This window comes from Pristiophorus japonicus, chromosome 21 (assembly GCF_044704955.1).
Source record: "Pristiophorus japonicus isolate sPriJap1 chromosome 21, sPriJap1.hap1, whole genome shotgun sequence".
NCBI lineage: Eukaryota > Metazoa > Chordata > Chondrichthyes > Pristiophoridae > Pristiophorus > Pristiophorus japonicus.
The window spans coordinates 38,929,283-38,953,948 of record NC_091997.1 but is presented as its reverse complement, the minus strand read 5'-3'; the positions used below and the strand labels follow the sequence as shown (position 1 = coordinate 38,953,948).

General features: G+C 46.1%; 1 protein-coding gene across 6 annotated transcripts in view; it reads left to right on the top strand.

The window, feature by feature from the left end:
* The window catches only part of coasy (CoA synthase), a 160,867-nt gene that overhangs the window by 35,638 nt on the left and 100,563 nt on the right, over nt 1-24,666 (top strand). For 4 of the 6 annotated variants that reach the window (XM_070864662.1, XM_070864664.1, XM_070864658.1 and 1 more), the window contains exons 1-2: nt 13,530-13,594; nt 22,823-23,506. In XM_070864662.1, coding sequence (XP_070720763.1) covers nt 22,840-23,506 — 667 coding nt within the window. In that variant the 5' untranslated portion in view covers nt 13,530-13,594; nt 22,823-22,839. Of the gene's footprint in view, nt 1-13,529; nt 13,595-20,492; nt 20,653-22,822; nt 23,507-24,666 lie in introns of those variants that run through there. The other 2 variants (XM_070864661.1, XM_070864659.1) reach the window with 2 other exon arrangements.

Here is a 24,666-nt window from a genome sequence, read left to right as displayed (position 1 = left end):
GGAGGCTGGATCTTGAATATATTAAAGGTGGAGATAGACGGATTTTTGAGAGATAAGGTAGTGGAGTTGACGCCAATAGAGTATGAGAGTAAGCTTGCAGGGAACATAAAAACTGACTGCAAAAGCTTCCATAGATATGTAAAGAGAAAAAGATAAGTGAAGACTAATGTAGGTCCCTTGCAGTCAGAATCAGGTGAATTCATAATGGGGAACAAAGAAATGGCAGATCAATTGAACAAATACTTTGGTTCTGTCTTCACTAAGGAAGACATGAATAACCTCCCGAAAATATTAGGGGACCGAGGGTCTAGCGAGAAGGGGGAACTGAGGGAAATCCTTATTAGTCAGGAAATGATGTTAGGGAAATTGATGGGATGGAAGGTCGATAAATCCCCAGGGCCTGATAGTTTGCATCCCAGAGTACTTAAGGAAGTGGCCCTAGAAATAGTGGATGCATTGGTGGTCATTTTCCAACATTCTATAGACTCTGGATCAGTTCCTATGGATTGGAGGGTAGCTAATGTAACCCCACTTTTTAAAAAAGGAGGGAGGAGAGAAAACAGGGAATTATAGACTGGTTAGCCTGACATCGGTGGTGGGGAAAATGTTGGAATCAATTATTAAAGATGTAATAGCAGCGCATTTGGAAAGCAGTGACCAGATCGGTCCAAGTCAGCATGGATTTATGAAGGGGAAATCATGCTCGACAAATCTTCTAGAATATTTTGAGGATGTAACTAGTAGAGTGGATAAGGGAGAACCAGTGGATGTGGTTAATTTGGACTTTCAAAAGGCTTTTGACAAGGTCCAACATAAGAGATTGGTGTGCAAAATTAAGGCACATGGTATTGGGGGTAATGTACTGACGTGGATAGAGAACTGGTTGACAGACAGGGATCAAAGAGTGGGAATAAACCGAATAGGCAGTGACTAGTGGGGTACCGCAAGGTTCAGTGCTGGGACCCCAGCTATTTACAATATATATTAATGATTTAGACGAAGGAATTGAATATAATATCTCCAAGTTTGCAGATGGCACTAAGCTGGGTGGCAGTGTGAGCTGTGAGGAGGATGCTAAGAGGCTGCAGGGTGACTTGGACAAGATCGGTGAGTGAGCAAATGCATGGCAGATACAGTATAATGTGGATAAATGTGAGGTTATCCACTTTGGTGGCAAAAACAGGAAGGCAGATTATTATCTGAATGGTGATAGATTAGTGCAACGAGACCTAGGTGTCATGGTACATCAGTCATTGAAGGTAGGCATGCAGGTACAGCAGGCAGTAAAGAAAACAAATTGCATGTTGGCCTTCATAGCGAGGGGATTTGAGTATAGGAGCAGGGAGGTCTTACTGCAGTTGTACAGGGCCTTGGTGAGACCACACCTTGAGTATTGTGTGCAGTTTTGGTCTCCTAATCTGAGGAAGGACATTCTTGCTATTGAGGGAATGCAGCAAAGGTTCACCAGACTGATTCCCGGGATGGCATATGAAGAAAGACTGGATCGACTAGGCTTATCTTCACTGGAATTTAGAAGAATGAGAGGGGATCTCATAGATGTATATCAAATTCTGATTGGATTGGACAGGTTAGATGCAGGAAGAATGTTCCCAATGTTGGGGAAGTCCAGAACCAGGGGTTACAGTCTAAGGATAAGGGGTAAGCCATCTAGGACCGAGATGAGGAGAAACGTTTTCACCCAGAGAAATGTGAACCTATGGAATTCTCTATCACAGAAAGTCGTTGAGTCCAGTTCATTGGATATATTTAAAAGGGATTTGGTTGTGGCCCTTATGGCTAAAGGGATCGGGGCTATGGAGAAAAGGCAGGAGTGGGGACTGAAATTGCATGATCAGCCATGATCATATTGAATGGCGGTGCAGGCTTGAAGGGCCGAATGGCCTGATCTTGCACCTAGTTTCTATGTTTCTATGAGATGAGGAGATAAAAGATGATATCAAATTGAAAACAATGGCATACAATGTTGCAAAGGTCAGAGGATTGGAAAATTTTTAGAAACCAGCAAAGGATGACTAAAAAAATGATAAAGGCAGAGAAGATAGCATAAGAGAGTAAACGAGTAAGAAATATAAAAACAGACAGCAAGAGCTGCTACAGGTATATACAAAGGAAGCTGTTATGTATGTAAACATTGTAACTGTGTAAGACTTGCCACCAGAGGGCGCAACTGTTGGAGGCCCAAGGGTCACCTGCACACCTCATGCAAGAGAGTATAAAAGGTAGTCTGCCATGCTGCTTGGGCACTCTGGAGTTGTATTAAAGAGACTAAGATCACATCCGTTTTAGCTCACAGTACTCAGTCTTGTGGAGTTCTTCCATACTTAACAGATTACGAACTTTCATGTGGTCATGGCTGCCGTTGGTATTTTAGAGAGATTTGTAGAGGGTGATCATTGGGAAGCCTTTGTTGAACATCTCGACCAGTACTTTGTGGCCAACGAGCTGGATGGGGACGATAAAGCGATCAAGCGCAGGGCGATTCTCCTCACCGTCTGTGGGTCCACAATATACGGCCTCATCCAGAATCTGCTCGCAACGGAGAAACCAGCAGAGAAGACATATACAGAGTTGTGTACGCTGGTTCGCCACCTCAAGCCGAAGGAGAGGGTCTTAATGGCCAGGTATCGCTTCTACACGCACCACCGCTCCGATGGCCAGGAAATGGCGAGTTATGTCGCCACCTGAGATGTCTTGCAGGAACTTGTGAATTTGCAGGATTTTTGGGGGAAATGCTGCAGGACTTTTTTGTGCTTGGCATCGGCCACGAGGTCATTCTTCGCAAGCTGTGGTCCGCCAAATCCCTAGACCTGAGCAAGGCCATCACGATAGCCCAGGCATTCATATCCACGAGCGATAAAACCAGACAGATATCTTCCCAGCATCAAAGCTCACCGGCAAGTACTATGCATAAAATAACGTCGCTAGCAGGCAGAACTGCATATGGCAGGGCCTACACATCTGCAGCTGCAAGACCTGGGATGACTCAGAGTCCACCATCGGGCGTGAATGCAAATCCATTAACACCATGTTGGAGCTACGGGGGTAATCATCGAGCCCATCAATGTCGATTCAAGCACTACATGTGCAAAGGCTGCGAAACAATGGGGCACCTCCAGCGAATGTGCAAGTGCTGCGACTCACCACATGGCAGAGTCGGCAGAGGATGATCGATCCGGCACGGATCACGCAGAACAAACAAGAGAGGCAACTCAACCCGAGGAAGAAGTGTATGGGGTACACACCTTCACCACTAAGAGCCCTTCTATCATGCTGAAAGTCAAATTGAATGGTATTCCGGTATCAACGGAGTTGGACACGGGGGCGAGTCAGTCAATTATGAGCCAGAAGGCTTTTGAGAAACTGTGGGGCAACAAGGCACAAAGACCCAAACTGAGCCCGATTCAGACAAAGCTGCGCACTTACACCAAAGAGCTCATACCAGTCATTGGCAGTGCGGCAGTTGAGGTATCATATGATGGAGCTTGATTAATCACTGTGGATTGTACCAGGCGATGGCCCAACGCTATTTGGCAGAAGCTGGCTGGGAAAGATTCAATGGAACTGGGACGACATCAAAGCACTATATTCAGTGGATGATGCCTTGTGCACCCAAGTGCTGAGCAAGTTTCCGTCATTATTTGAACCAAGCATCAGCAACTTCACAGGCGCCAAGGTGCAGATCCATCTAGTCCCCGATGCAAGGCCCATTCATCACAAGGCTCAAGCGGTTCCATATATGATGAGGGAGAAAGTCGAGATCGAACTGGACAGACTTCAACGAGAGGGAATCATATCGCCAGTGAGTGATACGAGTGGGCCAGTCCGATTGTTCCGGTGTTGAAAAGCGATGGCACGGTCAGAATCTGCGGAGACTACAAGGTAACGATCAACCGAGTCTCGTTACAAGACCAGTACCTGCTACCCAAAGCAGATGACCTGTTCACAACGTCAGCGAGGGGGAAGTCGTTCACCAAGTTGGACCTAACCACCTCCTACATGACACAGGAGCTGGCTGAATCTTCGAAAAGATTGACGTGCATCAACACGCACAAAGGACTGTTTATATACCACAGGTGTCCTTTTGGGATTCGCTCGGCTGCTGCCATCTTCCAGAGGAACATGGGGAGTCTGCTGAAATCGGTTCCGCATACCGTTGTGTTTCAAGACGACATCCTGATCACCGGTCGTGACACCACCGAACATCTGCACAACGTGGAAGAGATTCTAAGTCGACTAGACAGAGTGGGACTCGGGCTGAAACGCTCCAAGTGTGTTTTCCTGGTGCCAGAGGTTGAAAATTTGTGACAGACGGCATCAGATCCACGGACTCAAGAATGCACCCAGACCACAGAATGTGACAGAGCCGCGTTCGTTCATGGGACTCCTCAGCTATTTTGGTAACTTTCTACCTGGGTTAAGCACTTTGCTGGAACCGTTGCACATGTTGCTACGTAAGGGTGACTACTCGGGGTAAATCTCAAGAGATAGCCTTTGAGAAGGCCAGAAACCTACTTTGTTCTAATAAGTTGCTTGTACTGCATGACCCGTGTAAACGATTAGTGCTAGCTTGTGATGCATCTTCGTACGGGGTCGGCTGTGTGTTACAGCAAACCAATGTATCGGGCAAACTTCAACTGGTTTAGCGCGTTTAGAAGTCTGTCTAAGGCTGAAAGAGCCTACAGTATGGTCGAGAAAGAGGCGTTCGCATGTGTATATGGGGTTAAGAAAAAGCACCAATATCTATTTGGACTTCAGTTTGAGCGTGAAACCGACTAGAAACTGCTCATTTTGCAGTTTTCAGAAAGCAAAGGTATAAATACTAATGCTTTGTCCCGCATCCAAAGATGGGCACTAACATTGTCCACCTATGACTATGTTGTCCGCCACAGACCAGACACGGAGAACTGTGCTGATGCCCTCAGTCGGCTACCATTGCCCACTACCGGGGTGGAAATGGCGCAGCCCGCAGAATTATTTCTGGTCATGGATGCTTTTGAGAGCGAGGGGTCATCCGTCACTGCTCACCAGATCAGGAACTAGACCAGCCAGGATCCTGTGCTGTCACTTATAAAAAGTTGCGTCCTCAATGGGAGCTGGTCGGCCGTTCCCGGGGAAATGCAAGATGAAATTAAGCCGTTTCACCAACGCAAAGATGAAATGTCCATCCAGTCGATTGCCTCTTATGGGGTAATCGCGTGGTTTTGCCAAAAAAAGGCAGGGAAACGTTTATACGCGACCTACACAATACCCACTCAGGCATAGTCATGATGAAGGCTATAGCCAGGTCGCATGTTTGGTGGCCCGGATCAGACCAAACTGGGGTTCACCGACAACCAGGAACTACCTGAAGAGGTCATCACCATCATCGATCCACCAACACACACCCAACCAGCAATCAACCTCGCTGTCAATCAAGAGGATGAACCCACCATTCCTGTCAGACCAGCCGTGCCACAGTGCAGCAATGGTCCGACCAACTCACCCATGCCAGAGTTTGAATTCATACGATCAACCAGGGAGCGTAGGGCCCCGGATAGTCTCATCTTGTAAATAATTTGTAAGGCTTTGGAGTGGGGGGGGGGGAGGAGGAGTGATGTTATGTATGTAAACATTGTAACTGTGTAAGACTTGCCACCAGAGGGCGCAACTGTTGGAGGCCCAAGGGTCACCTGCACAACTCGTGCAAGAGAGTATAAAAAGTTGTTTGCCATGCTGATAAGGCACTCTGGAGTTGTATTAAAGAGACTAAGGTCACATCCGTTTTAGCTCACAGTCCTCAGTCTGGTGGAGTTCTTCCATACTTAACAGAAACGAGTAGCTAAAGTAAATGTTGGTCCCTTGGAGGATGGGGCTGGAGAATTAATAATGGGAAACAGGGAAATGGCAGAGACTTTGAACAATATTTTGTTTCGGTCTTCACGGTAGAGGACGCTAAAAACATCCCAATAATTGATAATCAAGAAGCTATTGTATGTCGGGAGGTGGGGGGGAACTTAAAACTATCACTAGAGCTAAAGTACTAGGCAAACTAACAGGACTAAAGATGGACTAGTCCCCTGGACCTGATGGCATGCATCCTAGGGTCTCAAAAGAAGTAGCTGCAGAGATAGTGCATGCATTGGTTGTAATCTACCGAAATTCCCTGAATTCTGGAGAGATCCCAGCGGACTGGAAAACCGCAAATGTAAGACCTCGATTTAAGAAAGGAGGGAAGCAGAAAGCAGGAAACCAGTCAGCCTGATATTGGAAAATGCTGGAGTCCATCATTAAGGAAGTAGTAGCAGGACATTTAGAAAATCATAATGCAGTCAAACAGAGTCAGCATAGTTTTATGAAAGGGAAATCATGTTTGACAAATTTGCTGGAGTTCTTTGAGGGTGTAACGAGCAGGGTGGATAAGGAGGGACCAGTGGATGTCGTATATTTGGATTTCCAAAAAGCATTCGATAAGGTGCCACACAAAAGGTTACTGCACAAGATAAAAGCTCACGGGGTTGGGGGTAATATATTAACGTGGATAGAGGATTGGCTAACTAACAGAAAACAGTGAATAGGGATAAATGGATCATATTCAGGTTGACAAACTAACTCGTGGGGTGCCACTGAGATCAGTGCTGGTGCCTCAACTATTTACAATTATTAATGACTTCAAGGGAACGAGTGTAACGTAGCCAAATTTACTGATGATACAAAGATACAAAGCAAATTGTGAGGAAGACGCAAAGAATCTACAAAGGGATATAGATAGGCTCAGTAAGTGGGCAAAAATTTGGCAACTGGACTGTAATGTGAGAAAATGTGAGGTTATCTACTTTGGTAGGAAAAATAAAAAAGCAAATTATTATTTAAATGGGGAGCGATTACAAAATGCTGCAATACAGAGGGATCTGGGGGTTCATAGAAACATAGAAAATAGGTGCAGGAGTAGGCCATTCGGCCCTTCGAGCCTGCATCACCATGCGATATGATCATTGCTGATCATGCAACTTCAGTACCCCATTCCTACTTTCTCTCCATATCCCTCGATCCCTTTAGCCGTAAGGGCCATATCTAACTCCCTTTTGAATATATCTAGCGAACTGGTCTCAACAACTTTCTGCGTTAGAGAATTCCACAGGTTCACAATTCCTCTGAGTGAAGAAGTTTCTCCTCATCTCGATCCTAAATGGTTTACCCCTCATCCTTAGACTGTGACCCCTGGTTCTGGACTTCCCCAACATCAGGAACATTCTTCTTGCATCTAACCTGTCCAATCCTGTCAATTTTATATGTTTCTAGGAGATCCCCTCTCATTCTTCTAAATTCCAGTGAATATAAGCCTAGTCGATCCAGTCTTTCTTCATATGTCATTCCTGCCATCCCGGGAATCAGTCTGGTGAACCTTCGCTGCACTCCCTCAAGAGCAAGAATGTTCTTCCTCAGATTAGGAGACCAAAACTGAACACAATATTCAAGGGGTGGCCTCACCAAGGCCCTGTACAACTGCAGCAAGACCTCCCTGCTCCTATACTCAAATCCTCTCGCTTTGAAGGCCAACATACCATTTGCCGACTTCATCGCCTGCTGTACCTGCATGCCAACTTTCAATGACTGATGTATCATGACACCCAGGTCTCGTTGCACCTCCTCTTTTCCTAATCTGTCACCATTCAGATAATATTCTGCCTTCCTGTTTTTGCCACCAAAGTGGATAACCTCACATTTATCCATATTATACTGCATCTGCCATGCATTTGCCCACTCACTTAACCTGTCCATGTCACCCTGCAGCCTCTTGGCATCCTCCTCACAGCTCACACTGCCACCCAGATTAGTGTCATCCGCAAAAATGGAGATATTACATTCAATTCCTTCGTCTAAATCATTAATGTATATTGTAAATAGCTGGGGTCCCAGCACTGAACCTTGCGGTACCCCACTAGTCACTGCCTGCCATTCTGAAAAGGACCCGTTTATTCCTACTCTTTGCTTCCTGTCTGCCAACCAGTTCTCTATCCACGTCAATACATTACCCCCATACCATGTGCTTTAATTTTGCACGCCATTCTCTTGTGTTGGACCTAGTCACAAGCCTTTTGAAAGTCCAAATACACCATATCCACTGGTTCTCCCTTGTCCACTCTACTAGTTACATCCCCAAAAAATTGTAGAAGATTTGTCGAGCATGATTTCCCTTTCATAAATCCATGCTGACTTGGACCGATCCGGTCACTGCTTTCCAAATGCGCTGCTAATACATTTTTAATAATTTATTCCAACATTTTCCCCACCACCGATGTCAGGCTACCCGTTTTCTCTCTCCCTCCTTTTTTAAAAAGTGGGGTTACATTAGCTACCATCCAATCCATAGGAACTGATCCAGAGTCGAAAGAATGTTGGAAAATGACCACCAATGCATCTACTATTTCACTTCCTTAATTACTCTGGGATGCAGCCTATCAGGCCCTGGGGACTTATTGGTCTTCAATCCCATCAATTTCCCTTACACAATTTGCTGACTAATAAGGATTTCCTTTAATTCCTCCTTCTCGCTCCCTTAGTATTTCCGGAAGGTTATTTGTGTCTTCCTTTGTGAAGACAGAACCAAAGTATTTGTTCAATTGGTCTGCCATTTCTTTGTTCTCCATTATAAATTCACCTGATTCTGACTGCAAGGGACCTACATTGGTCTTCACTAATCGTTTTCTCTTCACATATCTATAACTTTTGCAGTCAGTTTTTATGTTCCCTGCAAGTTTACTCTCAGATTCTGTTTTCCCCCTCCTAATTAAACCCTTTGTCCTCCTCTGCTGAATTCTAAATATCTCCGAGTCCTCAGGTTTGTTGCTTTTTCTGGCCAATTTACATGCCTCTTCCTTGGATTTAACACTATCCCTAATTTCCCACCATCGACCCTTTAAGTATCATTCGCCAGTCTATCCTAGCCAATTCACGTCTCATACCATCATGTGCATGAAACGCAATAAGTTAGCATGCAGGTACAGCATGTAATAAGGAAGGCAAATGGAATGTTGGCCTTTACTGCAAGGGGGATGGAGTATAAAAGCAGAGAAGTCCTGCTCCAACTGTACAGGGTGTTGGTGAGATCACACCTGGGGTACTGCGTGCAGTTTATGTCTCCTTATTTAAGGAAGGATATATTTGCGTTGAAGGCAGTTCAGAGGAGGTTCACAAAGTTGATTGTTGAGATGAAGGGTTGTCATATGAAGAAAAGTTGAGCAGGTTGGGCCTATACTCATTGGAGTTTAGAAGAATGAGAGGTGATCTTATTGCAGCGTGTAGGATTCTGAGGGGGCTTGACAGGGTAGATGCAGAGAGGATGTTTCCCCTCATGGGGGAATCTAGATCTAGGGGGCATAGTTCCAGAATAAGGGATTGCCCATTTAAAGCAGAAATAAGGAGGAATTTCTTCTGAGGGTTGTGAATCTTTGGAATTCTGTACCTCAGGGAACTGTGGAGGCTGGGTCTTTGAATATATTTAAGGTCGAAATAGACAGATTTTTGAGCGATAAGGGAGTGAAGGGTTATGGGGAGTGGGCAGGGAAGTGGAGCCGAGTCCATGATCAGATCAGCCATGATCGTATTAAATGGCGGAGCAGGCTTGAGGGTCCAAATGGCCTACTTCTGCTCCTATTTCTTATATTCTTATGTTCTAGCCCATTAACTTAAGGAATTCTGGTTTCCATCTCCATCTGAAACCAAGATTTTGCCCACCCATGGCTTCACTTGCCCCTCGGGTCTAACCCCCGGGCCTGCGGCTCCAGTCTCCCCTCGACTCCTTGAACGTGTTGTCGCCTCCCAAATCCGTGCCCATCTTTCCCGGAACTTCATGTTTGAATCTCTTCATACGGTTTCCCTCCCTGCCACAGTATTGAAACAGTTCTCATCAAAGTCACAAATGACATCTTTTGTGACTGTGACAAAGGTAAACTCCTCGTCCTTCTTGATGCAGTCTTTGACACGGTTGACCACTCCTTCCTCCTCCAACTCCTCCGTCCACTATCGTCCAGATGCGTGGGACTGCACTCGCCTGGTTCCATTCTTTTCTATCTAATCATAGCCAGAAAATCACCTGCAACGGCTTCTCTTCCCGCCCCCGCATCGTTATCTCTGGTGTCTCTCAAGGTTCTATCCTTGGCCCCCTCCTATTTCTCATCTATATGCTACACCTGGGTGACATCATCCGGTAACACAGCGTCAGTTTCCACATATACGCTGATGACACCCAGCTCTACCTCACCACCACTTCTCTTGACCCCTCCATGGTCTCTAAATTGTCAGACTGCTTGTCCACCATCCAGTACTGGATGAGCAGAAATTTTCTCCAATTAAATATTGGGAAGACCGAAGCCATTGACTTTGGTCGCCGCCACCAACTGCGATCCCTAGCCACTGACTCCATTCCTGTCCCCAACATCTGTCTACGGCTGAACCAGACTGTTCGTAACCCAGGTGCCATATTGGACCCTGACATGAGCTTCTGACCACATATCCGCAGTGTAATGTATCCACCTGTGAGGATGCTCATAGGTTTATAGAGCTGTTTTCTAGTGTCCCCCACCCTTTTTATAGGGGGCACTTGTAAAATTTATGGTTTTACTGCCAAAAAAACCACAAAAAAAACCCCGAAAAAAGGGCAGTTGGAAAGTGTCTGGAGTGTCCCCCAGATCGGGGGGCACTTGATTTAATGTTTATTTTTGGTTTCTCCAAAAAGAGTTGTAGAGCTGTTGAGCCAAGGGGGCCATCAACCAGTCCGGTTTTTAAGGCAGCGGGCGGTCGAGGGGGTCGTTCAGCCTGACTGCCTGCCTCTCTTCTGTGCGTACATCCGCACCAGGGTGTCCTTAGAGATGGAGCACGTGGTGTCCACCGGTACGCTCGCGGTCTTCCGCGAGAGGTGGGCACCGGAGGGACTGGAGTGCATCATCATCATCCCCGGCAACCAAATTTTAATTTGATTTTATGTTTTAAAGTTCAATTTGTTTTAAATGCTGGTTTTAGTGCCCCCCAAAAGATAGGGGGCACTTGTAAATTATGGTTTTAGAGCCCCCAAAAAAAACTACAAAAATACAAAAAAAACAAAAAAAAAAGGGCCTTGTGAAATGTTTGTAGTGTCCCCCAGATCAGGGGGCACTTGATTTAATGTTGATTTTGTTTACTCAAAAAGAGTTGTAGAGCTGTTGGAATTATATGATTTTAATGCCAAAAAAAAATCACAAAAGAAAAAAACCAAAAAAAAAAGAAAGAGGGCAGTTATAAGTGTCTGGAGTGTCCCCCAGATCGGGGGGCACTTGATTTAATGTTTATTTTTGGTTTCTCCAAAAAGAGTTGTAGAGCTGTTGAGCCAAGGGGGCCATCAACCAGTCCAGGCAGCGGGCGGTCGAGGGGGTCGTTCAGCCTGACTGCCTGCCTCTCTTCTGTGCGTACATCCTAGCCAGGGTGTCCTTAGAGATGGAGCACGCGGTGTCCACCGGTACGCTCGCAGTCTTCCGCGAGAGTGGGCACCGGAGGGACTGGAGTGCATTATTACCCCCGGAAACCAAATTTTAATTTGATTTTATATGTTTTAAAGTTTAATTTGTTTTAATTGCCGGTTTTAGTGTCCCTCTCCCCTTTTATAGGGGGCACTTGTAAAATGTATGATTTTAATGCCCCAAAAAAATCACAAAAAAAAAACAAAACAAAAAAAGAGCAGTTGAAAAATGTCTGGAGTGTCCCCCAGATCAGGGGGCACTTGGACTAATGTTTATTTTGTCTCCTATTAAAAGAGTTGTAGAGCTGTTGAGCCAAGGGGGCCATCAACCAGTCCAGGCAGCAGACGGTCGAGGGGGTCGTTCAGCCTGACTGCCTGCCTCTCTTCCGCGCGTACATCCGCACCAGGGTGTCCTTGGCGATGGAGCATGCGGTGTCCACCGGTACGCTCGCGGCCTTCCGCGAGATGTGGGCGCCGGAGGGACTGGAATGCATCGTCACCCCCGGCAACCAAATTTTAATTTGATTTTATATGTTTTAAAGTTTAATTTGTTTTAATTGCTGGGTTTTAGTGTCCCCCTCCCCTTTTATAGGGGGCACTTGTATTGTATGTTTTAGTGCCCAAAAAAAAAGCAAAAAAACTACAAAAAAAAACAATAAAAAAGGGCAGTTGAAAAGTGTTTGGAGTGTCCCCCAGATCAGGGGGCACTTAATTTAACTGTTATTTTCATTTCCAGCCAAAAAGAGTTGTAGTGTTCCCCCCCCCCCCGCCTTTAATAAGGGGGCACTGGAGTTAATGTTTATTCTTTCTCCAATCAAAAAGAGTTGTAGAGCTGTTGAGCCAAGGGGGCCATCAACCAGTCCAGGCAGCGGGCGGTCGAGGGGGTCGTTCAGCCCGACTGCCTGCCTCTCTTCCGCGGTTACATCCGAACCAGGGTGTCCCTGGAGATGGAGCACACAGTGTCCACCGGTACGCTCGCAGCCTTCCACGAGAGGTGGGCGCTGGAGGGACTGGAGTGCATCATCACCCCCGGCAACCAAATTTTAATTTGATTTAAGTTCACTGTCTAAAGTTTAATTTATTTAAGTTTGTCAGTTTTAGTGCTCCCCTTAATCAGGGGGCACTTGTATTAATGTTCAACAAAATAGTTGTTGAGCTGTTGAGTGGGCGTGGCTTAGCCAGTCACGTGATGTTCACGAGATTCCATAAAACCCCAGCCAGTTGGGTTTGGGGAATCCACGATTAGGCAGGTGGTTGTGAGCCTGCTGGATAAATTGGTAATGTGTAGTGTGATTGTTAAACCTTTTGCAAATAAAGCAACCAGTTCTTAGTAGCAATGTGTTGCTATGATTTCACACAGCGAAACTAAAATCATCTATTTCCACCTCTAACATGGCCCTTCTCTGTCCCTGCCTCAGCTCATCTGCTACTGAAAAACTCATCTATGCCTTTGTTACCTCTAGACTTGACTACTTCAGCGCACTACTGGCTGGCCTCCCGTATTCTATCCTACGTAAACTTGGTCATCCAAAACTCTGCAGTCCGTGTCCTGAGTCGCGCTCACCTATCACCCCCTGTGCTCGCTGATCTACATTGGCTCCCGGTTAAGCAACGCTTGAGTTTCAGAATTCTCATCCTTGTTTACAAATCCCTCCATGGCCTTGCCCCTCCCTATCTCTGTAACCTCCTCCGGCCCCACAACCCCCCCGCCCGAGATCTCTGCGCTCCTCTAATTCTGCCCTCCTGAGTATCCCTGATTATAATCGCTCCACTATCAGTGGCCTGGGCCCCAAGCTCTGAAACTCCCTCCCTAAACCTCGCCGCCTCTCTACCTCGCTCTCCTCCTTCAGGAATCTCCTTAAAACCGACCTTTGACCCAGCTTTTGGTCACCTGCCCTATCTGGTTTTGTGTCGAATTTATATTATTGTCTTGTAACACTCCTGTGAGGCGCCTCGGAGGCGCTATATAAATACAACTTCTTGTTGTCTAACCCAGGCTCCTTGGGGGCCGACCTCTGACCCGCCTACAACTCCCAGAGTGCAATGCGCCGGTGTCGGCTCGGCCAATCGGAGCGCGCCTTGTTGAGCGACCCGCGCAGCCAGGTGGGTGCCGGTATTTCGGGGCTTCACTTCAATCCGACCCGAGGCTTCAGGCCCAAACTCTGCCTCCGGGAGTTCACCCCGATAGAGGCTTGTACCCGAGAGAGGGAGAGAGGCTCGTGTCCGAGAGTAGCGGTTGGGCTGAGCGCGGCCTCCCGTCCCCTTCCCCACCGCCCCCCGCCTGACCCACATTGTCCGCGGGCCTCCAACTGCCGCTCGGCGGTTCCCTGAGCCCGCGGCCGGACTCCGGACATCGCCCGATTGAGACAGGACCCCGCCTCCCCTCCCATCCCATCTCCCTCTCCACACCCTCCTCCCATCTCCCTCCTCCTCCGCCTCTCTCCTATATCTCCCGCTCGTCCCCTATCCCCCTCTCCTACCTCAAAGGCCTTCTGGAAGCCCATAAAAATAACATCCATAGACATTCCCCAGTCCAATACTTTAGGCGTCATCTCAAAAAATTCAATTGCGTTTGTCAGGCGTGACTTACCTATCAGAAATCCACGCTGGCTCTCTTTGATGAGTTGAACATTTTCGATGTGTTCAGTCACACTATCCTTAATAAACTCTCACAATTTCTCGACAACAGATGTTAGGCTAACTGGTCTATAATTCCCTGGTTTCCCTCTCCTGATATTCTTAAATAGCGGAGTGATATATGTTATTTTCCAGTCAAAAGGAACAGTTCTTGAATTGAGAGAACCGTTGAAGATTATAGTTGGGGCATCTGCAATGTGCTCACCTACTTCCTTTAAAATCCTGGGATGGAAACTATCCGTCCCTGGGAATCTATCAATCTTTAGTGCCATAGAATCATAGAACGGTTACAGCAGAGCAGGAGGCCATTCGGCCCGTCGAGCCCGTACTGACTCTCTGCAGCAGCACTTCAGCTAGTCCCACTCCCCCGCCCTTTCCCCACAGCCCTGAACATTTTTTCCTTCAGGTACTTAGCCAAATCCCTTTTGACAGCCAAAATTGAGTCTGCCCTCCACCACCCTTTCAGGCAGTGCATATCAGACCATAAAGTTTTTCCTCATGTTGCCTTTGGTTCTTTTGCCAATCACCTTAAATCTGTGTCCTCTAGTTCTCCACCCCTCTGCCAATGGGAACAGTTAAGAACATAAAGAAATAGGAGCAGGAGTCGGCCATCTGGCCCCTCGACCCTGCTCCGCCATTCAATAAGATCATGGCTGATCTGATCGTGGACTCCGCTCCACTTCTGTGCTACCTTATCTCTCAAAAATCTGTCTTATCGCCACCTTAAATATATTCAAAGACCCAGCCTCCACAGCTCTCTGGGGCAGAGAATTCCAAAGACTCATGACCCTCTGAGAGAAGAAATTCCTTCTCATTTCCATTTTAAATGGGCAACCCCTTATTCTGAAACTATGCCCCCTAGTTCTAGATTCCCCCATGAGAGGAAACCTCCTCTCTGCATCTACCCTGTTAAGCTCCCTCAGAATCTATATATTTCAATAAGATCACCTCTTAGTCTTCTAAACTCCAATGAATACAGACCTAACCTGCTCAACCTTTCTTCATATGATAACACCTTCATCTTGGGTATCAACCTCGTGAACCTTCTCAACTGCCTCCAATGCAAGTATATCCCTTCTTAAATAAAGAAACCAAAACTATACGCAGTACTCTAGGTGTGGTCTCACCAGCGCCCTGTACAGTTGTAGCAGGACTTCCTTACTTTTATACTCCATCCCTTTTGCAATAAAGGCCAACATTCCATTTACTTTCCTAATTACTTGCTGTACCTGTATACTAACTTCTTGTGTTTCATGTAGAAGGACCCCCAGATCCATCTGTACTAGAGCATTTTGTAATCTCCCAATTTAAATAATAATTTGCTTATTTATTTTTCCTACCAAAGTGGATAATCTCACAATTTCGCACATTATATTTCATCTGCCAAATTTTTGCCCACTCACTTAGCCTATCTATATCCCATTGCAGATTCTTTATGTACTCCTCAACAACTTGCTTTCCCACCTATCTTGATATCAACAAATTTGGCTACAATACACTCTGTCTGCTCATCCAAGTCATTAATATAGATTGTAAATAATTAGGCCCCAGCACTGATCCCTGTGGCACTCCACTAGTTATCATTTGCCAACCTGAAAATGACCCTTTATCCCGACTCTGTTTTCTGTTCGTTAGCCAATCCTTTATCCATGCTACTATATTACTCTCAGCCCCGTGAGCTCTTGTGCAGTAACCTTTTATGTGGCACCTTATTGAATGCCTTCTGGAAATTCAAATACACGACATCTACTGTTGCCAAATTTGCTGATGGGTGGGAAAGGAAGTTTTGAGGAGGATGCAAAGAATCTGCAAAAGGATATAGATAGGCTCAGTGGGCTCAATTTTGCCCAAACCCATTTTCTGGTGCATTGCCAAAGTTACGCCCGTTTTTCTAGGCCAGAAATGCGGCAGAAATGTTTTGCCAAAGTTTCTCCGATGTATAATTCAAATTTGGTGCCGTGCAGCGTTTCCAGTTGCCTCGGGGGGGTAGAGCCTGCTGTCTGCGCCGAAAAAACAATGCCGCACCTTCTGCGCATGCGCGGAAAAAAAGTGATGTACAGCTCCGGGTTGGCAATTGGCCATTTTTAAAGAGTCAGTTGTGTGTGTGACAACATTGAGTGCTGTGTGAGAGCATTGGAAAAATAGCAGCTGCAGCAATACAAGATGCAACGTGGTGCAAGGACCAAGAATTTCTTACAGGATGAAGTGGAGGCACTAGTTACTGTGATTGAGAACAGATGGCAGCAGAGGTCACATAAAAGTTCTACTCAGAGAAATGAAGAAACGTTGGAACCAATTTGCAAAAGATTACTGCGCAAAGGTGACCACCACGAGATCTGGAGGCCAGTGTAAAAAGAACTGGCAGGACCTTGGTCAAGTAGTTAGTGTTAGTAATATTTTCATTTATTCAATGGAATTGTAAATGTGACCAGTTGTATATGTCGCACCCAGCAGAAAGACACCCTCTCTAAAAAGTTGCAATTTTCATCTTTGCAGAGGAAGGTGACAATAAAAGGGAAAGAACTCGAACAGGAGGAGGCCTGGCAAATCTGCACCCACTGACCTCCTTGGAAGAGAGGGTTGCTGCTTTGATGGGTTCTGCCTGGAGAAAAACAACCACCGTTGCACAAGCTGGGCCCACACTAAAGGGAGAGGGTAAGTCCTGCAAATTCCACAGTCTGGCTTTGCTAAATGTTAAGTACTGCGCGGGCTAGCCCTGCTTCGGTTCATGGGGATGTCTCCCTCAGCTATGCTTCAGTTGATGCAGTGTGCTATCGTTTATCGTGATCCTTCAAATCAGCTTGCTGCCTGCGCTGTGAGCCCACCCACCCTGCCCCCTCCTGTGCTGCTAACCATTTGTCTGTATTCTGTTATATTTTTCAGAACTTGGAGGCCAACCCTGACGATGCAGAAGATTATTCAGACGAGGATGAGCCTGAAGAAGAGAACATCTTCCAATCCCACCTTCCAGACTAAGAGCGTGACTGGGAGGGGATGGATGAAGCCCCATATCTTGTATTCACTTTGGAGGACGTGCAGGTGCCGCTCATTGAGTTGCTAGCCCCGTCCCTGACTAGTGGTTTGAGTGTTGGTGGGACATTCCATGGTTTCCCACCGTCCGAGGTTGGGGATTTCAGTGGGGTGCAGCAAGGCACATCCGGGGCCCCACCTTCCGAGGCTGCGGGTCCCAGTGGTGGGGTGCGAGCCGCACCCGTGGGGAGGAGGGGAAGGAGAGCTCGATAACGCTCTCCTGAGGTGCAGGATCTAAGAGATGTGGTTGGAGTTGGGGGTAATATATTAACATGGATAGAGGATTGGCTAACTAGCAGAAAACAGAGAGTCGGGATAAACGGTTCATTCTCTGGTTGGCAACCAGCAACTAGTGGGGTGCCGCAGGGATCAGTGATGGGACCCCAACTATTTACAATCTATACTAACGACTTGGAAGAAGGGACTTAGTGTAACGTAGCCAAGTTTGCTGACGATACAAAGGTGGGAGGAAAAGTAACGTGTGAGGAGGACACACAAAATCTGCAAAAGGACATAGACAGGCTAAGTGAGTAGGCAAAAATTTGGCAGATGGAGTATAATGTTAGAAAGTGCGAGGTCATGCACTTTGGCAGAAAAAAATCAAAGAGCAAGTTATTATTTATATGGCGAAAGATTGCAAAGTGTTGCAGCACAGCAGGACCTGGGGGTACTTGTGCATGAAACACAAAAGGATAGTATGCAGGTACAGCAAGTGATCATTAAGGCCAATGGAATCTTGACCTTTATTTCAAAGGGGATGGAGTATAAAAGCAGGAAAGTCTTGTTACAGCTGTACAGGGTATTGGTGAGGCCACACCTGAAATACTGCGTGCAATTTTGGATTCCATATTTACAAAAGGATATACTTGCTTTGGAGACAGTTCAGAGAAGGTCCACTTGGTTGATTCCAGAGATGAGTGGTTTGACATGAGGAAAGGTTGAGTAGGTTGGGCCTCAAATCATTGGAATTCAGAAGAATGAGAGGTGATCTTATTGAAACATATAAGATTATGAGGGGGCTTGACAAGGTGTAATGCAGAGAAGATGTTTCCACTGATAGGGGAGACTAGAACTAGAGGGCATGATCTTGGAATAAGGGGCTGCCCATTTGAAACTGAGATGAGGAGAAATTTCTTCTCGGAGGATTGTAAATCTGGAGTTCGCTGCCTCAGAGAGCTGTGGAAGCTGGGACATTGAATAAATTTAAGACACAGAGATGGACAGTTTCTTAAACGATAAGGGAATAAAGGGTTATGGGGAGCGGACAGCGAAGTGGAGCTGAGTCCATGATCAGATCAGCCATGATCATATTGAATGGCGGAGCAGGCTCAAGGGGCCGTAGGGCCTACTCCTGCTCCTATTTCTTATGTTCTTAAATGATGGCAATGAGTGGAGAGAGCATTGATCTTACGCAATCACTCTTGGACACCATCAGTGGGGTGGGTGATGAGGTAGCGGGACTGACAGGAGAAGTAACAGCAATCTCATGAGAAATGGGATCGATGTCCTGGACCATGTGTGAGGGAATATCTCAGTCAACTGAAACCATGTCAGTGACCGTAAGGGAGGGAATGTCAGAGATGATGCAAACACGATCACTGAACATGAGGGCAGGAATGTCACAGGTAGTGGAGACAGTTTTGCTCAACATAAGGGAGGGAATGTTGCAGGTTGTTGAGACAACATGAGCGACGGCATGTTGGAAGTTAGCTGCTGCAATAATGGAACAGCCCAGACCCTGTACCCGTTGACAGAATCAACTGCCACTCCCACTCCAATTCCCACACCAGCCTCTGAAGAGCCCCAAGCCGGGCCCTCCACATTGCCGCCCCCACCCCTCAACAGGTGTGCACTACCCGAGATCTTAGAAAGAATAAGCTTGGTACCACCCCCAGAAACACTGTGACACCGCCTGCAGGCAGGGAGGGTGGAGTCACCAAGAACAAGCACGGCGGGCGGTCTTAGAATAAGGTGGAGGAGAGATGGGTGCAGTCTTTCTTTGCTGTTATTATTACTGTTGTAACTCTTCTCAAATTAAAAGATTTGTATAAGTTATGTAAATTTACAAGTTTAAAAGTTAGTAAGTGATCTTAGAAGTTTGTAAGTGATCGTAACTGATAACTTTAAAGTTTGATACAAGAATAATTTTATTAAAGTTAAGTGCAAAGAACTGTTAAACTTTTGAATAAAATATATTTTACAATAAAACTGAGTCATTTCCATTATTTGTTTGATTATTAACACCACTTTTAAAGTAAACGAGAATCATTTCCATCATTTATTCCAGTAACACAATACAACATTAAGGAACAGGTCCAAAACAGTAAACATAGTCCATGTGGATTAGTTGTCGCTGAGCCTTCAGGCAGCAAAGCGTTCACGGACGAGCTGCTGGCGCAATGTTCGAGCCGTCGTGCTTCGGGTTCAGTTACTTGCATTGCTTCCTCGTCCTCTGCATCTTCCTCATCATTATCATCAGCCACTCTGACCGCAGGTGGGTCTACACCTCCCAACTGCTGCTGCCTCATGATGACTAAGTTAAGCAGCGTGCAGCACACAACAGTGAACTGACTGACAATCTCAGGGGAGTATTGCATATAGCCTCCGGAAAGGTCCAGGCATCGGAAACGTTGTTTCAAGATGCCAATCGTCCTTTCAATGATGCTGCACGTCGCAATGTAACACATGTTGTATTGACGGTCAGCTTCCGTCCGGGTTACGCGTAGGGGTGTCATGAGCCAGGTGGTGAGACCCTTTGTCTCCCAGTAGCCAGCTCTGTCCTTCTGGCTGCTGCTGAAACATGGCAGATATAACATTCTCACGTAGGATGAACACATCATGGGTGCTCCCAGATATCTTGTCTCCTTCATAGCACCATAATGCAGAAGGCTCGCACCCTTGTATTGTCAGTATTGCCCTCATAGTTACATTTTACCTTTGCAAGAAGCTCAAAATGGCAGGAAGGCAGGTCGGACAGGTTCTTTGTTCTCCCCAAGATTTGTATGGATGGACCACACCCAGGTCTTGTGACTTCTCTTCCTCCCCCCCAACTCATTGCAGTCTTGTGACTTCTCCCCTTCTCTCTCCCTGCCCCCCAACTCATTGCAGTCTTGTGCCTAATACAGCAGCCTTCCGATCGGCACCTCCCTCCCTGGGCTCAGTGTAGATCCCTTCCGATTGGCACCTCCCTCCCCGGGCTCAGTGTAGATCCCTTCCAATCGGCACCTCCCTCCCCGGGCTCAGTGTAGATCCCTTCCAATCGGCACCTCCCTCCCCGGGCTCAGTGTAGATCCCTTCCGATCGGCACCTTTCCCCCGCCCCCCCCCCCCCCCCCCCCTGTTTTCCAGCCGAGCCCCTGTGTCCGGGTGCGGGGCCGATTCTGACGGCTGACGCTATGGCCCTCCAATCCTGCTTGAAGATGTTCGGTGGTGGCGTGATTAAAACATAAAATGAACTTCAGAAATCCAAGAAACTTCCATGTACTCCGTTGAAAGGTAAAAAAACGTTGAACTTTATTCTGGATATTTCAAGTGTTCTTGACTCCCTCCAAAAACTGATGAAAAACAATGGCGTCTTTCTGCGTCGATTTCTCAATGTGCGCTGCTTCAGATACGCCGACGTAGGATTAAAAAATTTTGGGCAACCTGCGAAAAATGATAAACTGGCGCAGAAATGAGGAAATGCCAAAACGTCAAAAAAAGCTAACCTAGAAAAATTGTAACTAAAGCAGTTACGCCGGCGCAGATTCCAGGGGGAAACTTTGAATTAAATACTTATGCCAGAAAAAAATGTCGCGCGCCAAAAAAACGGCGCAAATGACCCGGAAAATTGAGCCCAGTGAGTGGACAAAAATTTGGCAGATAGACTATAATGTGGAAAAATGAGAGATTATCCACTTTGGTAGGAAAAATAAAAAAGCAAATTATTATTTAAATGGGGAGCAATTACAAAATGCTGCAGTACAGAGGGACCTGGGGGTCCATGTACATAAAACGCAAGATGTTGATATGCAGGTACAGCAAGTAATCAGGAAGGCAAATGGAATGTTGGCCTTTATTGCAAGGGGGAATAGAGTATAAAAGTAGAGAAGTCCTGCTACAACTGTACAGGGTATTGGTGAGACCACACCTGGAGTACTGCGTACAGTTTAGGTCTCCTTATTTAAGGAAGGATATACTTGCATTGGAGGCAGTTCAGGAGGTTGATTCCTGAGATGAAGGGGTTGTCTTATGAAAAAAGATTGAGCAGGTTGGGCCTATACCCATTGGAGTTTAGAAGACTGAGGGTGATCTTATTGAAACATATAAGATTCTGAGGGGGCTTGACAGGGTCGATGCAGAGTGGATGTTTCCCCTCGTGGGGGAATCTAGATCTAGGGGGCATAGTTTCAGAATAAGGGGCCACCCATTTAAAACGGATATGTGGAGGAATTTCTTCTCTGAGGGTCGTGAATCTTTGGAATTCTCTACCCCCAGAGAGCTGTGGAGGCTGGGTCTTTGAATATATTTAAGGTGGAGATAGACAGATTTCTGAATGATGAGGGAGTCCAGGGTTATGGGGAGCAGGCAGGGAAATGGAGTTGAGGCCAGGATCAGATCAGCCTTGATCTTATTGAATGGCGGAGCAGGCTTGAGGGGTCAAATGGCCGACTCCTGCTCCTATTTCTTATGTTCTACTGGTTCCTCTGTCTACACTTTAGTTTCTTTTTATCTACACCTGTCTACACCCATCATGATTTTGAACACTCTATCAAATCTCCTCTTAACCTTCTCTGCTCTCAGGAGAACAACCCCAGCTTCTCCAGTCTATCCAGGTAACTGAAGTTCCTCATCCCTGGAACCATTTTCGTAAATCTTTTCAACACCCACTCTAAAGGGCTTCCCATCCTTCCTAAAGTGCGGTGCCCAGAATTGGACACATTACTCCAGTTGTGGCCGAACCAGTGTTTTATACAGGTTCATCATAACTTCCTTACTTTTGTATTCTATGCCTCTATTCATGAAGCCCAGGATCCCACAAGCATTTATAACTGATTTCTCAACCTGCCCTGCCACCTTCAATGATTTGTGCCCATATACCCCCAGGTCGCTCTGTTCCTGCACCCCCTTTAGGATTGTACCCGTTAGTTTATATTGCCTCTCCTCGTTCTTCCGACCAAAATGTATCACTTTGCACTTTCCTGCGTTAAATTTTATCTGACACGTGTCCGCCCATTCCACCAGCCGGTTTATGTCTTTTTGATTCCCAAATTTTGTGACATCTTCACATTTTGCAATTGTGCCCTGTGCACCCAAGTCCAAGTCATTAAGTTTTAGAATTTGAATTCAGTTTTTTTTTAAAGTCTGGAACAAAAACGCTGGTATCACAAAAAGTGACCATGAAGCTGTTTGATTGTTATAAAAACCCAACTGGTTCTCAGGTGTCCCTTCGGGGTGAAACCTGCGTCCTTACCAGGTCTGGCCTATATGTGACTACAGTCCCACACCAACAGTATCAAACCCGCTACCAGTGGCTCAAGAAGGCCCTTAAGGCCACCTTCTGAGGGCAGCTAGGGATGGGCAATAAATGCCGTCCTTTCCAGCGACAACCACAGTCTGAGAAGGAATGAATAATAAATTTGTTAGACCGCAAAACTAATTGTGACTTTTTGCCTTTTCCTTTCAGGGTAGCATACAGAAGTGATGGTCATGTTTCGTACGGGTATTCTTGTTTTGACATCTCCACTTTCCCTTATTCCATTACGCATTGCTCCAGTTTTGGCAGCAACTGCTAAAATAGTGAAGGATATTTTATATGTTCATTTGCATCCAGGGTTGGCATTTACAGGCAATTACATTCAACCCAAACCAGCATGCATACCGGCAAACCGTGAGGTGTCCCAACTGCTATCTAACCTTTACACAAAAAGTTCTAATGTGTGCAGTCACCTGGACGTCAGGGTAGTTCTCTCAAATATTAAAAATCACAGTTCAGCTCAGCAGCCATTTTCATCAGTTCAAATGTTGTCTGAACCACCAGAGGTGGTCTTAACAGACTACCGGATCACAGATTTAAACCAATCCAATCTAGTTATGCAGTGCTTGGAAAAATATACTCTTGGCTGTTACACATGCAAACCTAATTTGAGGGCCATTTTTTTACCACCTGGGATAGATGGTACGGAGAGCATCTCCTGTCCTTACATGGAGGATTCCAGTTTGTATGAAAATATTCCGAGTTACAGCGATGTTGTGTTAGGTGGAACCTTCGACAAGCTCCATACTGCTCACAAGATCCTACTCAGTATGTCATGCCTGCTAACAGAAAAACGTTTGTTAATTGGAGTAGCTGATGGAAAACTGCTTAATAGTAAGTATGAATTACATCTGTCACTATATATTATCTTTAGTTAAGACTCCTGTTTCTAATTGAGATGGTACAGTATATGTTCTGTGGGTATTGCACACACAAGTCAGTAATGCCTTGTGCACTTGTCATAAATTATGTTTTGTACTGTTTAAGCATACGCAAAAACTGCTGAAAAAAGTCTAAAAGCAGGCACCTGTATTCTCTTTATTGCAAAGATACTAGCTTAGTTAGTTCGAGCTAAGTATCAATATTTTGCAGGTGCTAATGGGATAGTCTATATAAATTGGTCCGATCTATTTAATTGAGAAAGGGGAATTGTTTCTCTCCTTCCTCGACCTGTCTGCAGCCTTTGACATGGTTGAGCACGTCATTCTCCTGCAGCCTTCTCCATCGTCCACCTAAGTGGAACTTCATTCACCTGGTTCCATTCTTACCTATCCAGTCATAACCAGAAAATCACCTGCAATGGCTTTTCTTCCTGCTCCTGCACTGTTATCTCTGGTGCCCCCAAGGATCTATACTTGGCCGTCTCCTAGTTCTCATCTACATGTTGCCCCTTGGCGACATCATTCGAAAACACAACATCAGGTGCAATATATGCTGACGAAACCCAGTTTTACCTCACCGCCACTTCTTTCGACCCCTCCACAGTCTCTAACTTGTCAAACTGCTTGCCGACATCCAGCACTGGATGAACAGAAATTTTCTCCACTTAAATACTGGGAAGATCGAAACCATTGTCTTTGGTACCCGCCACATACTGCGTTCCCTCGCCACTAACTCCACCCCTCTCCCTAGCATCTATCTGAGGCTGAACCTTGCTGTCATATTTAATCCTGAAATAAGCTTCCTATCACATATCTGCGCTATCACTAAGACCGCCTTTTTCCACCTCCGCAACATCGCCCGTCTCCGCCCCTGCCTCAGCTCGTCTGCTGCTGAAACCCTCATCCATGCCTTTGTTACCTCTAGACTTGACTATTCCAATGCACTTCTGGCTGGTCTTCCATATTCTACCCTCCATAAACTTGAGGTCATCCAAAACTCGGCTCTCCATGTCCTAACTCGCACCAAGTGCCGCTCACCCATCACCCCTATGCTCGCTGACCTACATTGACTCCTGGTTGAGCAACACCTCGATTTCAAATCCCTCCATGGCC